The sequence below is a fragment of the Orbicella franksi genome, chromosome 5 (genome assembly GCF_964199315.1).
Source record: "Orbicella franksi chromosome 5, jaOrbFran1.1, whole genome shotgun sequence".
Classification (NCBI taxonomy): Eukaryota; Metazoa; Cnidaria; class Anthozoa; order Scleractinia; family Merulinidae; genus Orbicella; species Orbicella franksi.
In genome coordinates, this window is record NC_138149.1 from 13738366 (window position 1) to 13754900 (window position 16535).

Here is a 16535-nt window from a genome sequence, read left to right on the forward strand (position 1 = left end):
TTATATTGGGTATATAACTGCGATGATCAATCATGTCCTCACTTCCTCTTCTGATAGCAAGGAGTAAAATGTCAGATTTAAGTCTCCTGGTAAGATATTTTTCTTAGTGTCAGGCTCGACCTAATGACAAGTGAGGGTCTCCAAGGGTCATTTTCCATTGATTCCTTGAAAATTTTACTATTTCTCCCTTGTTCGCTATCAAAAAACTCTATTGTTCCCTTAATTTTTTGTCAAAGTTCCTATCTCTTGTTCCCTTGAAGCAAAAGATCATGTTCCCTTGTTTTCCAAAACCCCTGGGTGGTCCTTGTAATTGTCAACTTAAAACAACAATGAAAATAACCAAACATAATGTTTGCGTGAAATAAGTAGGAAAGTTAATTAATTTCCTACAGGCAAAAATGGCCTCCATAGAACGTTGGTTGTAGAATGTTATGTCATACCAAATTGTTCTTAGATAAATTTCAGGAGAATTCACCAAATCTGAAGTCCATAGCCTCAACACGTTTAAGAAAAAAGGGTCTCAGGTTGGTGAGGGACTCAATCACCCCACCCCCCGGTCTGGATAGGGTTAAAGCACCTCCACTAGTCTCCAGTATGGTTTGCTTGACCCAAAACGGTTGTCAAAGTACTGTAGTAGAAAACTGAAGTCATGAAAAGAGTAAAGTCTGTCATAAAATCTCACAAACACGAACACTACAGGGCATTTGACGCCTTTTAATTATTATTATCAATATTTGTGGACATATTTCTTGCGTCTTATAGTGTACATCTTGGCTACGGGTTTTTATGGGTCTTTTATGTGCGTAGTATTTCAGGAATCTTTTAAGATTCCTGAAATACTACGCACATAAAAGAGGTTAGAACCTCTTTACTCGAAAGATTGGGCTCAAGCCTGGGTCATGTTAAATAGGAACTGGTGTCTTAACGCGAAAAAATGATACATTAAATTGTAATGCAGTAATTGAAATCTCATTCAAATGGTTACGGCGTGTCTTCACCGCCGTGAACTTTTCCTTCGCAGTCCTAGTCAAAACAGTTTATGATCTGTGAAAAATCGGTTATGGTATTTTTTTCCCTGTGCGGTCAACCTACACAAAGGCAAAGACAAAAACAAAAACAAATCTGAACGCTATAATCAGATCTTGACGTGTTAAGGCAAATTCGAATTATGTGAAACGGGTAACTGTTAGGAAAACGGCAATCAAATGTTCTGTCATGTGTAGGTGACGGCATACGCAATACACGAGGCAATAACGAAGAGCACAAAAAAGACTTGATCTATTTTTTTGGCCACCCTTCGCCACGTGAATTCATGATCTTGAGGATGTTCTTCTTCTCTTTCAAACAAAGCTGGACTTTCTCTATTGGACTCTGTCATCTCGATGCCAGCCATTGTCGCAGTGGATTTTACCATGCCTCGAGCGCCATTAGGTTGCGATGCATGAATCCGTTTGACGCTTTTGCGTTTCTTTGTGCTTAAGAAGTCACAGAGCTTTTCAATCCAGTCTGGGGGAGTTCCGTCTTTGAAGTAAACCCTCACGACGAAAATATTGGCAAAGAGAACCAAGGCTATAATGATCATAGTAACTTGTAGGTTTACGCCAAGGATTGGTACGCTGTCTGACGTCACTGGAAGAAAGGACGGGATGACAAGAAGAAACACTGTCATGGCGAGCAGAATAGTTGTGACAAAGCCAATGCGTTCCCCACTATCAACGTGGATGAGGAAACTACTGAGAGCAACTACTGTCAGTGTAACGGAGGGAATGGCCAGATAGAACATATAGTACAGTGACTTGCGTTTCATTTCCAGAGTGTATACCACCTCGCTGAAGTTAAACGGGCAGCAGTCACCATGGTCAGTTTCCGAAATTTTGGAAGTGATGTTTACTATGTCCCAGTCTCCGCTTCTAACAAAACGAGCTGAAAGGAAAGTTTTCATAGTTAGTCTGTGGAGTAGAGTATTCATCCTTCGCCACCACCTGTGCGGTCTTAACCTAGAGGAAGCCAAAACCTTAAGAGGCATCATTTGACTCCTCCCATATGAGTACTTACAGTACAGTTCGATTACTTAACATCCAGTAAAAACCTGTATGTAAGAGCCAACATCTTTTTAAAGTCTGGCAAAATAGGTTCTTATATTTTGGGGTAGTAATTATTGGCAAATTAGTCGTTGATTAGCAGAAAAAAACTTTGGTTTGGTCTTTAAATATACAGTACTCATTGACAACAAGATCATGGTAAGTCCAACACAACCGATTACAGAATGTATATGAAGTGTTGTCTCTGTAATATTGATACAATGAAGAGGCCCTAAGCGATATTGGATGTGGTATGTTTGGGCTTGGTCTGAGACCGCAAAACAGACCTTCCCAACTTAACAAGATTAAAGGGACACGAAACAGTAAAAAGGTAATTGGAAACGAGCTTAGATTTAAAATCGCAAAATAGAAGAAAGTAAAAAGGTACATTCAACAATTAACCACGTTTCTCTATTGCTTCGGTGCAATATAACGATTAATTCCTTACTTGCAAAGTCGCCGCCTTTTTTATCCCTGAACAATTTGATTTTCATTAGGTTCTCTCCATAAGTGTACGAACCAAATGCGAGTTCACATGTTTGATTGTCAAACGGCCACTCCCGGATTTCCATTTTGCAATTTACTTTAAATGTGGCTGGTCCGCTCCAAACACACTTCCCTTTACTATCCACTGCGACGTCGGTCACAAACTTGCTTAGTCCTCCTGCTAAGTTGATTTCATCGTCGCCACTGAAAAATTATCAAGAATGTATGCTAAATTTATTTACATCGAATTAATTTAAGCTCGTGTATCGTTTAAAAGCAAGATGCATTTTTAAGAGTTTTTGGCCCTTGTGCAAGATTTCGTTTGCTGTCAAACTAGTGCGACTACTGCGCAAAGAGAGAAAGCATGAGATCATGATTCCCTTCAAGAGAAGTCTATATTCATGATAGCTTAAATAAAAGATAGTTTCTGTCGTAGATTCGATAGCAGACCACTTCCGGAACAGTTATAAACTGGTAAATAAATTACAATATTCACACATGGTGTGAGCATAACCTTAAAACGTCTCCACCTTCAGTGGCATATTCTCACTTGTTAAAGAGGGCTATATCCGGGACCCATATCTCCTCCGGAGCGAAATGGACACGCTGTACGTCACCATAGTTACTAGGGTTCCAGGTCAAGAATTCGTTTGTCCAATCCTGTGAGTGAAAAGATAACAACCAAACATGACCCTGACAAGCTCAAAATTCCAAATCCTAAATTCAAATTTCTATATTCCAAATTCCAGGTTCCAAATTTCATAAATTTCACATACCAATTGTAGGTCAATTTCTATTCTCAGTCTACTTATTGATATTTCTATATACAATTCTTATACTATGGTCTTCGAGGGTGGACAAGTTAATTAGGAAGGTAGATGTATGATAAAGGTAACTACTAGGCTTTCTAATGTTCCTTTTGAGTTGTGAAACCGTTTCGGTTTCGTTTTCGGTCTTAGTTACATCCGGTTTGTGTTGTATCCCGTGACATTTCCCCAGGGTATCGGACATGTTTGAGATTTGTAACTTTCGCAGTCTGTTGTACATCCGAACAGTTTTTTTTTAACACGCTTTAATTGGCAAGTCATACAGTGAAAGTTAGTGCTTGAAAATTGCACGTGAGTGAAGTTTAGTGTTTTGAATTGCACGTGAGTGTGAAAAAGAACTGTTGCAAATATACATATAAAAAAAAAAAAAACAAAAACACAAATCCTACGATGAAAAAAAATTAAAAAGTTAAATTAAAGAGTCTTTATATGAGAAAACATGTGGATATGAGCTGACCTGTATAACCCAAGTGTCCAGTACTATAACTTGTTCTTGATTGTCCTGTAAGGAAATGAAAAGATCAATAAATTATGTAAATCTATCACGACTTTACTTCGATGTATACCCCGGTAAAAGATAGACTCAATGGCCAAATGGTTTGGGCGCTAGACTCCCAAACGACAGATTCGGTTTCGAGTCCGGGTTGGAGTCTCTGCACTTGGGCTTTTAGACAAACCATTACTTTTCACAGTGTCTCTCTCTTCCCAGGTGTATAGATGGATACCGACGAATTTAAGCCTGGAGGTAACCTTGGGATGCGTCGGCAGCCCATCTGGGGTAAATTAGAAAAGCTAGTCGCTCAATTCTTAAGGAACCACGGGATAAGCTTGGGAGGTGTGGGAGTAATTAGAACGACGCAGAATTTACCTACACCACGTTAACGAGATAAAACCAGCCGTAACGGGACATCCCATGAGCCGTAATGGGACATCCCATGAGCCGTAATGGGACATCCCATGAGATGAAGTTAAGCGTATTCAGTTTGGAGAACGCGAAGGACGACGACTAATTGTAAGTGATGTCTTTTGGAATTGAATTCTATCATTTTATATTTAGCTTAGCAAGCTTTTAAAAACAGATCTGAATGATTGGAAAATTCGAAGGTTAAAGTATGGATCCATTTTTAACTATAGGCATCGTCAGCACCTTTATCGTCGCCATGGCTTAAGGTGGCTCGTACCAGTTTTCAGGTTTTTGACGGCTCATAACTTTGTAAGAATAGAACAAAATGGCAGACCAGGGCCACTGTAATATTTTTGTAGGTTTGGATTATATAAATTATACTTCACCTAAAACAGCTGTTATTTTGTCGTCGGCAGTTACCATGACAACATTTCAAAAGAATTTTCCAGACCTGATTTTTCGCTTATGTCACTAAAAACTAAAAAATTAACCCGGTGACCCCGAGTTTTTTTAATCAATAGCTTTTGGCATCTGAAAATGAAAATGCACAACAATTTTAAAGCAATTTTACGAAGCCGATTTCTTGTAAACTTGGAAAAACGACAATTTGCACAAAGCACAAATTTCCTTCCGTAGAATTTTTAAAATTTTTTTTTTCTGGCGTTTCCTCTCAATAATAATATTGTATTAAAAAAAAAAAATGTTTTCATGTAAAAGCCTTCGTGAGTTCCGTTATTCCCACGCGCGTAGACACGCATTCAAAAATCCAGACTTAATAAGATCAGCAGTTGCTCATGAGCTGTTTTGACTCCCGCTGACTGCTTTGTGTGCCCGCGTGGGCTAGCGGGCTCCGAACAGGCGTTTTGTTTTGTTTGCTGCTAAAACATCATTTACAGACCTTTACAGTTGTAGTTGTCGTTAAAAACAACCTCCTGGGCTTACTCTGTAGGATTTTTACATAAATTCTGGGTAAATTTGCTATGTTCTGCGAGTCCTTTATACGCCCCCGGTGGCTCCCGATCGATCGAGTTGCCTTTGACATTTGGGAAACATTGAATTCCCGAAACAATTTTTCTTAAATACACAGAATTGACTAAAGTTGTGCTAGCAGGTAAAGCCTCCTTTATATGCGAATTTCGTCTCCAACACTACAAAAGTGACCTTGCACGAAAAAAGCCGAGCGCCGCCATATTTGTTTGGTTTTTCGGGTTTTTAAAAATCTCGCGCCTCTATCGTGTGTGTTACTTACGCGTAACGTACGATGGTGATCTAGTCCCCGCGCGAGAAAACTGGTACCAGCCACCTTAAACTCCCAATTATTATACCTCTTATAAAATCTCGAGAATGCGCAATACGGACTGTAAATCATCTTTGAGATAGGAAGAAACAGCCAAAAAAGCAAAAAGACTTTCGTACCACTTTGACAAGCCTACTGACTCTCAACGCAAACGACACCTCCGCAACTTTTTTGCCTTTGAGAACTGGTCGGACCTTTCTGTCATAATTATCGAGGAGGTCTGCTCGAATATGGTGTTCCCATGAGGTGTTTGTTGAACCTGAAGAACCTAAAAAGAGAACAGAAACAAGTCGGTTAAACACGCAAAGAGAAACCAGAGACATCACTTTTACTGGTGTGATTTTTACTTGGTCATGACTTTACCCTACCACCAACGTTTCAAACTGCAGCACTGTCCGTCTTGGGGAGAAGTTCGTAGCCAATAGACCGTGTGGCGGTTTTGATTGACATTTTATATTTGGCTAAGTAGGGAAAATCTGTAGCTCTGGTGGGAAAAAAGCGCCTTAAATCGTGACTGCATGGTCGCGATGGAGTGGCAACCTGAAGGGAAGAGAAAAGTGGGACGACCTAAAACCACACGGAGAAGGACGGTGGAAAAAGAATCCAGGAAAAAGAGATGGTCCAGCTGGGCGGAGGTCAGGGACGCAGCGCAAGACAGGGCTAGTTGGCAAGAGACAGTTACAGCCTTATGCGCCTCATGGCGTGAAGAGAAATGACTAACTAAAATGGGCAAAACGGCCAAGTTAGTAGTGACATCTTGCAGAAGAACTACATTCTTTTGACAAATCGGTTATTTGATACGCGTTTGTATGCTTGGGAGAGCACAAACTTACTACCCAACATACCACATACCGGCGTCTGAAAATTTCTGACTCTGCGAAGGGAAAACTTTAATTACGCTTTTATCGGCTAAGTCCCACAAACCTGGATATTTCACTAATTTTGAGGCGCTCTTTTAATTTGTGGAGGCGCGGTGATCTCGTGGTTAGTGCACTGGACTCCGTATCGAGCGGTCCGGGGTCGAGCACTGGCCGGGGACACTGTGCTGTGTTCTAAGGCAAGACACTTAACTCTCACAGTGCCTCTCTCCACCCACCAGCAAATTTAATGCTGGGAGAAACCCTGCATCCCACCAGGGGGGAGGGGAAATATTCCTTGTCGCTTCACGCTACAGAAACCAGGATAAGCTCCAGCGGATGGGCCACTTGGCTCGTATGCGAACTTTACCCTTTTTTACCTTTTTCATTAGGGAAGCGCGTTTGGTTAACGGTTAGTGTGCTGGATCGACCTGTCCAAGTTACAACCCTGGCTGGGGTACTCTAAAAATATCCTCTTCCTCCAAGTGTATAAATGAGTATCAGCAAATTAAATGTTGGAGCTCGACGTAACCCACTCTTGGTCTACCATCCCATCCAGGGGGGAGTAGAAATACTTCTCGTATCTTCGACAGAAAGGAAAAAAAGCTAGTGAAATTTACGATAGGAAATTACAAACTAAGGATTGAAACTGGTAGATATGATCAAATTCCACATGTTAACAGACTCTGCCCTATTCGTGAATTTGGTCAAATTGAAGATGCGTCTCACTTTCCTGTGTATTGCAATTACTCTATTCTAAGATTTGAATTTTATACTGAAAAATGGAAAATATCGTCCCGAATTTTAAGCAATTACGTCCGCTACAAGCCATCAGCGAACTTATGACCTCTACAAATCATTAAGTTAATTATTCAGTTAGTAAAATTCATTCCATCTTGCTTTGCTCTACAAAATATTCATATTTCAAAACCAACCGATGTAATTTGAATGGTTGCTATATCATGTACTATTTGTTCACAATAATCATTACTGTTTTAGTTTTAATTTGTAAAAGCTTTTGCAACACTGTATGTATTTATGGTCATAGAAATAAAGCTAGCAGTTTGTTGTTGTTATCTTCATTCCACGGATCTTGTTGGACAACTACGCTCAAACTCAGAATTTACATCGAGTAAAATAAACAGATTTTCGCAGCACGGCTAATACAATAAAAGTAGAATAAACCGTATATATTAACAGTGTATTTCCCTCTTAAACAAATACACACCTTAAAATCTGCCTCATCTTTGGACACAAAATTCCCAGGGAGTATGGAATCAAACCCAATATTAATCGAACTAAATGCAAAGATTGACTGATCGAACACAATTTTTTTACGATCAATTTCTGAACCCAATTGAGAGGAATCCTTGAATATAATGGAGTACGGGCAATTTTTTCCAGGCTAGGGGGGAAGGTGAATCACTTTCCCAAAAAAATTTCGCAAGTTGCCCAAATTTCTACCAAACAATCGAACACAAACGAGGATTCACTAACGTTGGCCTGCACATGCAGTGAAAATAATCTTACATTTCAATCCACAGTGAAATTATTTTTGTATGTGAATCTATCATATCAATCACGTTAAAAGAAATAACTGTCTCTGCCATTGCCATGGTCGGAAAAAAAAACAATAATACGATCCATGTCATTGTTTAGTACAGACTTGGCATATTCCTTTCAATGTTAATCAGTGCGATGTTACTGACACGCTGTTGCCCCATATGTTGTTGCGGAGGTAGCTTTTCATTCTCCGCAACGCACTGAATGATTCGCGCTCTGCAGAACACGATTCGCAGGTATCACTACAAGAATATTCTCACCACATTGGAAAACTCTGGCAACATATCAAATAGTTCGTTCTCGTCATGTCTCATTCATTGTCCGCAGTATTTCTGAAACAGTCATGGAGTGGAACCCGCGCTCACGAAAAAAACTCAGGTACAATTTCTGCTCGGCCGCTTCCAGAATCTCGCCATCGATTTCGTAAAATTCAACGATGCGGGGGAAGCTTTCTTCATCAGGCGTCTCCCTGTGACACTTATCTTCCAAAGCACAGAGTATTTCCTGGTCGTGTCTACTGTACCTGACCTCAAGCTCTGACAGCACCTTGTCTAGGGACGCATGGTAAGTGTTGCTTTAAAATGTTTACAAGTAGGCATTGAGAATGAATTTCTCTTGTTGCCCAAAAAGACTGACTTGCCCAAATTTTGGTAGCGGCTGCATCCCCCCAGCTCCCCCGGCCCGTACGCCTATGTTCGACTTAGTTCGATTTTGTAAGGAAATTGACCGTTAGAGACCAAAATTTCAAAGGCATTTACACAGAAATTCCGGAAATATCGGTCAGAAAGTAAACGGTAAGACAATTTTGCCTCGACCGACCGGAAAATATTCAAAATAAACGCAGCGTCTTAAAACTGGGTAGTCCAAGATTTCCAGCGAAATATCCGAATGAAAAATGTGCTTATCATTTGCAATTGTATTGGTAATATGCAAAAACCGTTCGAATTCACGAACTGATTTCTGCGTGTTAATTAGTAAACAACCATAGTCTTCTGGTCGGTGCAAGTGAAGGCTATGGCGCGAGGTGTACCTTATCGCATCAGTTAGGACTTGTTAGTACGCTGGACAAAACTGTTCTGGATCGATGTTTTACGACAAAAAATCAAAACAAGCAAAACGATGCAAATAATTTTTGATTGTCTTAAACCTTATTAAATTCCACACATGGAAACTTATTTTCATATAGATCACGCAAGGAAGACTTGCGTTACAGCGTATCTAAATCTGCGTACTGAATCACAAAACTACAGAAAATTGCGCGATTTCTGGGCAAAAAAAGCAGTTGTGGTTTACATCAACATCGTAGTGTTAGACCAATATTGTTGTGCGAAGAACATCGTTACGTGTTTATGGATGTTTTTTTTCCCATGAATTCGACGAGATGGCATGAGGAAGGAGCGATAATCCATCTAAACAACACCATAATCCTGTGATATATCAGCGGTTTAGAGAATCGAAGATTCAAGTTGTGATGCTGCCACTGAAGAGCCACAACAAGCCACAAAGCAAACCAAACAAAGTTATTCCAAGCTGTTATGAGAGAAAATGGCAAGCTCCTGGTAGATGAGCCCAGAAAAAGGTCTGGAAACTTTCCTAAAAGCACAAATACCAGTGTCGAAAGTTCTCAGCCGACTGCGCTTTAACACAGCAATATCGTGTGCATTTGTGGCTTGTACGAAGCGCGAGCTAAAGGCAGCCATCTTCAAACCACGCGGAAGACCGATTCGTGGCAAGAACAGTATGAAGATTTCGATAAAGATCAGTTTCTGAAGATAGTATCGTATTTCAGCGACCAAATAAGTTGTAAGTCTTTCTCATGGTTACTTGTCAAAATCTTGACAAAAAAATCCACCAGCACGTCAAGAGTTTCTTCGCAAAAGAACACTCCAAATGTGACTCTTCTTTAACGGAAATGACGGGATTTTGTGACTCAGTTACCAAATTTGGACAAGGTATAATGCAAACTTTTTCTTGCGTGATCCATATAAAAGTAAGTTTCCATGTGTGGAACTTAGTAAAGTTTAAGACAATCACAAAGTTTTTTGTGTCACTTTGTTTTAATTTTTGTGTGTGTAAAACGTCGATCCAGAACAGTTTTGTCCAGCGTGCTATTGAAACACATATAGCTCAGAGCAAGTAGAATGACTGATGCTCTTATTTAACGGAAAACTAATATCAAAAGGATTTACACAATGAAATGTACAATTAAGTATTGAACTTGGAATTTCTCTATTTGTTTTTCTCCGCACACCAGCACGAATTTAATATCTACTCCCATCCCATTGGTTCATGAACAATGGGATATTATTGGTGCAAGGCGTATAAGAACATATATTGCAACAATACAACAGGAATTAATATATGAGAAATACGACTATTCTCATAGCGTTTTTGCGAGTGACCGCGAAACTTTTGAGGGAACATTTCCCGCAAGATTCATCAGTTCGCTTACGAATTTTCTTTAAAACAATAGTATCGCATGGGCTAGCGATTAGAACTAGGACATGCGTTGATCCGTGAAACCAACTCTGTATTAAAGGTCCGAGATGTAAAGTTACATTTGAGCTAATTTTGTCGACGCCGCTCAGTTAAACCTTAGTGACCTTTACGGGTTTTGAAAATAGACAAAACAACGTTACACACAGCAACTTCTTTCAAACCACAGATTAATGTACAGTACTATGGTTGTGATTGACCGCGAGTGGTTGCGAGGGACCGCGAAAATTTTGAGGGAACATTTCCCGCAAGATTCATCAGTTCGCTTACGAATTTTCCTTAAAACAATAGTATCGCATGGGCTAGCGATTAGAACTAGGACATGCGTTGATCCGTGAAACCAACTCTGTATTAAAGGTCCGAGATGTAAAGTTACATTTGAGCTAATTTTGTCGACGCCGCTCAGTTAAACCTTAGTGACCTTTACGGGTTATGAAAATAGACCAAAACAACGTTACACACAGCAGCTTCTTTCAAACCACAGATTAATGTACAGTACTATGGTTGTTCGTATAGAAAACAAAGAAACGACACAAGCGTCTCGAAAGTCAAAATTCTTTCACAAAATCTGATCAGTTTAATATTTAATCTAATAATTCAAGTGTAGATTTGGAAGAGATCTAGAATGCTGAATCAATTTGAATTTAAGGAAGGTAAATCCGTACTTTTTAGGACCCGTTCAATTCGATATCCGACCGAACATTTGAAGTTTTGGTTCTGAATGTCATCCAAAATTACTATGTAACATGCAAGGTTCTGAGTGTACTGAGTTATTATAATTCACAATACTCCAGGTTCAAGTGCACAAAACGAACCTTGGAGTTGTCAAGAGTTGATTTAGAGAGAGAACAAAGCGGCAAGCAAACAAACTTTCTAACTTCACGTGCAAGGTCAATATTCGTCGCTGTTCGTGCGCAGCATTAAACGATAGCACGTAAACTGAGCGGCCGTTTAACGTCATGCAGAGAAGTTCAGTGAGAACAAGGCGGTTACAAACTAATTGATCAATAAGAAAGGGTAGTTTATACCGAGATGGAGCTGCTGAGTTAAGATGGCAAAGCCTCAGCTTGTGAACACAAAATGGTTACTCACCCTCATAAACCACAGTAAAGTCAGTCAAGACAAGTCAGTACAACCGAATAAATACAGAGTTCAAAGTTATAGCTAGCGAATCTTGATTACACCGGCGCACGTGGTGATCGTTCCTTGCAAAACCTATACTGAACCTATTTGGCTAATTGAAAACCCATATGTTTAGGCTAAATAACCCAACACATGTTTTGAACCCAAACATAACTATAAATTAAATGCCTCTATGAGAGGCACGCAATAACGCACTGACCTTCAAGCAAAGAGAGTATTTTGACGCATATCAGCCCTGCTGTGATCAATTTCATCACGAAACACTTCGATGCACTTCGGAAAGTTTCCCCCCTGGCTTAAAACAGGAGTCTTCTTACAGAAATGATAGCGGAGTCTGTTCGACCCCTGTGTATGTCTTGAACGATACCGCAAGCAACACAAAATAAATATCAGAAACACGCATGTTATTTAAGCTTAACTACTACGCTGACGTCATGTTTACAAAGCATAATGTATAATGAGTCACGCTCCGTTCTGCATGCACGGCCAATCAATATCACGGTCACTAAGCAACGCGTTTTGAGAGAAAACGTTTTAATTTCGAGTGTTGTAATCGTTTAGGTTGTTAAATAACTTTTCTGTATTGATGTTACAGTCTGTTGGCTCTTTGTTTCTAAAAGTGATCCTTGACGACAAGACGGAGGCTTTATTTTACTTATAAAGTCCAGGTCCAAGTGATTCACATGAAGTTGATAATTAGATTCTCTGCTCGATATATTCATGTACAGCCTTTGAAAATTAACTTTATTGATGACAAGACAAGATACAAAACGGAGCTAATTACCAGTAAATAATTTATTAATTATTTATGCTACTAAAAGCTGCACATCAATGCTGTTGATTCCAATTTCTTGCCACGGTATTTAATTTAGCCTGTGTAAATTTCGCGAGGTTTTAATTTCGCAATTTTTTTTTACTATCGCGAAAATCGCGCAACTGTAAAGGTGCGAAATTAAGCATGAATAAGTTCGGTGCTTTTGCAATGTGGCACGTCTCACTTGTACGTGATTAATAAGGATTGCCTAGTTACGTAATGAACATATGAAAGGCATGCAGTGCAGCTGTACTACGAAGCTTTCATACTAATGGAGGTTTCAATATCCCTCAAATGGAGTAATTATAAAGATTGTATGGTAACGTCAAACAGCTTATAAAGATGACTGTAAAATGTCGAAGCTTTTTTATGCTGCACACTCGATCGAGGTCTCCTGCGGTCAAAACTTATTTTAATTCATTTTATACTGAGGAAACAAAAGAGGATATTTGGTTTCCTCGACAGCAATTTGGCCAATAATAGCATCTCACATATGTTAGTCACGATAACAATGGGTCAAAATTCAGTTCTTGCAAATAGAGAAAGCTCAAGATAGTTACAGTTATTCTGTTGTTTAAATGATGGCACCTTTGTAGAATGTTTCCTAACTTTAGCCATACTTCGTTTAAGGTCAGTGAATGGCGCCGACAATGTAAATCATCGAGGACTTCACTGAGGCATGTTTCAATCTTTTTGTCATCCCTCGAGTTGCGTCGCTGTCAATCACGTCTACTAGGCAACCTCGGAAGCTGACACTGGGAACAAAGTTGCTCTACAATGTACGTACGTATGTTCCACTCCGTTGGTAATGTAACAAATATAAGAGAAACATATGTTACCGCATAGTGAAAAACTGTGATCGAGGTCTTGAAAATGCGGCAGCATTTTCAAGCCCGAAGTCACAGAGTTTCACTATACGGTCCGCGACCCTAAGCTGGCCAATAACATGTTTATCTTTCTTTCCTGCGATAAACTGGCTTACAAGTGGGTTTGTTTACGCAACTTTGTCGTTGAATCGGCTTACGCGCCGTCTACAAACCATTCGTAAAAAATCTAACAAGAGAACGAGCGAGTAACTCAGATACTTAACCAAGAAAAATGTATTAAAAAACAGATTTATTTCGAACTTCTTTATGTTAGTTGCATTTAGTTCACCGATTAAGTTCAACATTTAAGTTCTCCAAAAGCGTTTTTCCGGTGTGAAATTTCGGGCAAAGTTTGAAGTTGTACTAATCACTCGAAATCAGACTTTTCTACCGTTAATTGAGTAGCAGACAGCGAGGAAATTCGTAAAGTGTACTCCACAGAAATTCTCTCAAATACAGTAACGATCAGAGAGGTAAACTCGACTGAAATTGACTCATTTTTTACTTAAAATTGTACAGAGAGAGACACACAGCTTTACGGCGGCGCCATTACAGCGTCGAGCTACAAACAGCCAAACAAACTCTCACAAGTTCAAAAAACTCAATTGAATCTACTTACAGTGACTTTCCTTGCGATTTAGAGGTGATAGAGATAAACTTGCGTTGATTAATCGTCTATGGAAGTGTAACATGGGCGAAAGTTTGACGATTACCGCTAATTCGTTCAACGCGACGGATTCCGCCCGCTGTGGCTGTCCGGATGAGAAAATTCTGCCCGCTCCAGGACCCAATAAGATTGCAGGATTTGTTGAATTCCGCCCGCACACGAGCTGAGAAAAAGATAAAACCACAATAATGAATGGCGAAATGGAAGTTCCTTAAAACGACTGTAAATTTGCCTGCACAGTACAGGAATAACTTTTAAATCACTGTTTTGTGCGTAACTGTTCTTAAATCTGATCTGCTCGAGTCTATGGTAGAGAAGAGTCATCCGATGCCGACTTCATGTTAGGATTACGATTTGTCCATCTGACACAGACAATTCGTCTGGATATATTCAATGTTTAGATTACTTATGGGGGAAATTCGTCCTCGTCTTTTTGTTCTGTCACCACGTTTTCAGCATCGAGAATTTTTAAGTCTATTTATCCTTCGCAGACATACAATTCTCCATCTCAGCCTCTATTCTCGTCCCTATCACTGTTCAAATAGTACATCCTCGATATATCCAAGCGCTTCCGGCTGCCCAAAATCAAACATATTCTCAGCTTCCTATAAATTCCCACGAGTGACTTGATACAAAGAAATAAAGAGCAATATAGAAATTTGGCAGAAACCTCGGTGTCGTGTAAGAATTTTGATATATCGAACGTGGCCTTTTCACAGAATTATTTCGACAGATCGACCTCGGGCCAGTTCACTAGATTGTTATCACCCCGTCATGCCACTATCGAAATCGTGCCAGCACCGGCTCGGGGCATTTTCATTGCGAACCCTCTGTTCTCAGTTCCAGTTATTTAATTGTAAACACTTCTTTCGAACCAGCTGGTAAATAACAAAATTCGAGATGTACTGGCCATGGAATGAACTGAGACAGGTTGGCTTGAGGCCGCTTTTTGGGACATTGCACGCGCTGCTGAGTTGAAACAAATGCCGGAATAATCAGTTGAAGAATATGGAATCCTAGGAGTAATTTCTCTTTATGACTATAAACCTGTTCGAGATGTTGACCTGATTTATCTTCAAAGAACGTTTCGATTCTGTTTTTGCTATGGTAAGTATCGACTCGTGTAAAGTACATAAATAGGATAATTGTAAAGTCCGCTCTATAGTTTTATGATTCAATTATTACTAGTCGTAACGCCTAACGGAAAATTTTCCTTAACAATGTTAAGTCATCGTCAGAATGCAGAATTGTGCGTATAATGTTGTACCCAGCTATTTTAAATCGAAGTTACAGCTTCCCCTTAATTGACGATGACGTAAGGTGTTCAACACTGAGCGCGTCTCAACTCATTCTTGTCCATGTTTCTCTTTCCGCAGGCAGTTAATCCTCGCCAGTAATAAACGTAAATAGACAAGGGGACTATTTCAGTCAAACCCAAGAACTACAGCATTTGTTACCGTGATTTAGATCGATAGGGACCGTAATATGAAATTTCAAGGAACAGGCCTCGCACCTTGTGACTCCAATTCGAGCTCTGATTGGACAAGTGCTTGTTCTTGTACGCGCATGGGAGTATTTCAAAATTAGACGTCTCAGTTTTCAGTCAAATCTTATCCATTTGACGAGTCATGTTTAGACCACGAACATTCCTTTCATTGCCTCAAAGATCGGGATTTCAGTTTTCAACTTTGCCTATTTAAAAGAGTCACGCACACATGCAAGAGGTAAAGTTTGAATCAACGTTCAAGTTATAGGTATTGTGAGGCGAAACACACTTTTTCTTTAGAGTTTTTCTTATTGGGAAGAATACGAACCATTGAAATTAGTAAATATAGTGTAGTGTTAGTCAATCGATGGGTCTACTGACGAACTAAACCCATGTGGGACGTTGTGAGAACGCGCAACTGGAACGCTTGTAAGTCACAAACCGCTGGCCCTCTGAGCCGTTTTGAGTGATTTAAGTGTTTTATGACCATCCTAACTGAGTTTATTGGACTGGTTAATCGATCTCTAACAAAAACAAATTTTTGAAAATTAAACGTTCGTCAAATAGAGAGAGAGGGAGAGAAGTAAATTCAAACTTCTTCCTCAAGTTGCCTATCTTAGCACATTTATGGGATGAAACGTTAAACCAATGACAGTCGCTAAAGAAATGAAAGCACACGCTCATAGCAGGTTAAAAAAAAAAAAACAGAAAAAAAAACTGAGGAATGAAGGAGACAAGTACATTTAGCTCTGTTAAAGGCCATCGGTAAAAAACGGAAAATGTATTTGAGTCTCAAAGTGCTTTGACGGGGAAATTCAGTAAATCGTGACTCGATTCGCTCATTAGGCACAAGAGTAAAGGACTGGAAGTAAACTTTGTAAGTTTTTAAACACAGAGATTGAGGTAATGATTTTAACAGCGCTTTTCTATTCAACAGTTAGGCGACTGGAATTAATATTAGCTCTGAAACACTGTTTCTAAATATTTCTTTCGGACTTATTTACTATCTTTAGAGGCTGTGATACCGACCATTATTTCTACATTTATG

General features: G+C 39.6%; 1 protein-coding gene across 2 annotated transcripts; it reads right to left on the minus strand.

Annotated features, from left to right (window-relative positions):
* Positions 1–550: 550 nt before the first annotated feature.
* On the minus strand, positions 551–12049 carry LOC145486916 (neuronal acetylcholine receptor subunit alpha-7-like). Of its 2 annotated transcripts, none has more exons than XM_081465625.1 (6): positions 11854–12049; positions 5715–5863; positions 3852–3896; positions 3118–3227; positions 2530–2771; positions 551–1923 (listed from the first exon to the last, which is right to left on the minus strand). In XM_081465625.1, exons 1-6 carry the CDS (start codon positions 11906–11908, stop codon positions 1214–1216), a joined length of 1311 nt encoding a protein of 436 aa, XP_081321751.1. In that variant the 5' UTR covers positions 11909–12049; the 3' UTR covers positions 551–1213. The 2 variants fall into 2 exon arrangements, with proteins under 2 accessions (XP_081321751.1, XP_081321752.1); XM_081465626.1 differs by having other exon boundaries at positions 5715–7036; positions 11854–11879.
* Between the last annotated feature and the right edge of the window lie 4486 nt (positions 12050–16535).

Excerpts from the sequence above, each read along its gene's own strand:
- LOC145486916 (XM_081465625.1), bottom strand. The coding sequence starts at position 11,908 with ATGAAATTGATCACAGCAGGGCTGATATGCGTCAAAATACTCTCTTTG. Across the intron at positions 3,228-3,851 it reads TGGACACTTGGGTTATACAG|GATTGGACAAACGAATTCTT; the intron begins GTCAGCTCATAT and ends TTTCACTCACAG. Across the intron at positions 2,772-3,117 it reads GATATAGCCCTCTTTAACAA|TGGCGACGATGAAATCAACT; the intron begins GTGAGAATATGC and ends ATAATTTTTCAG.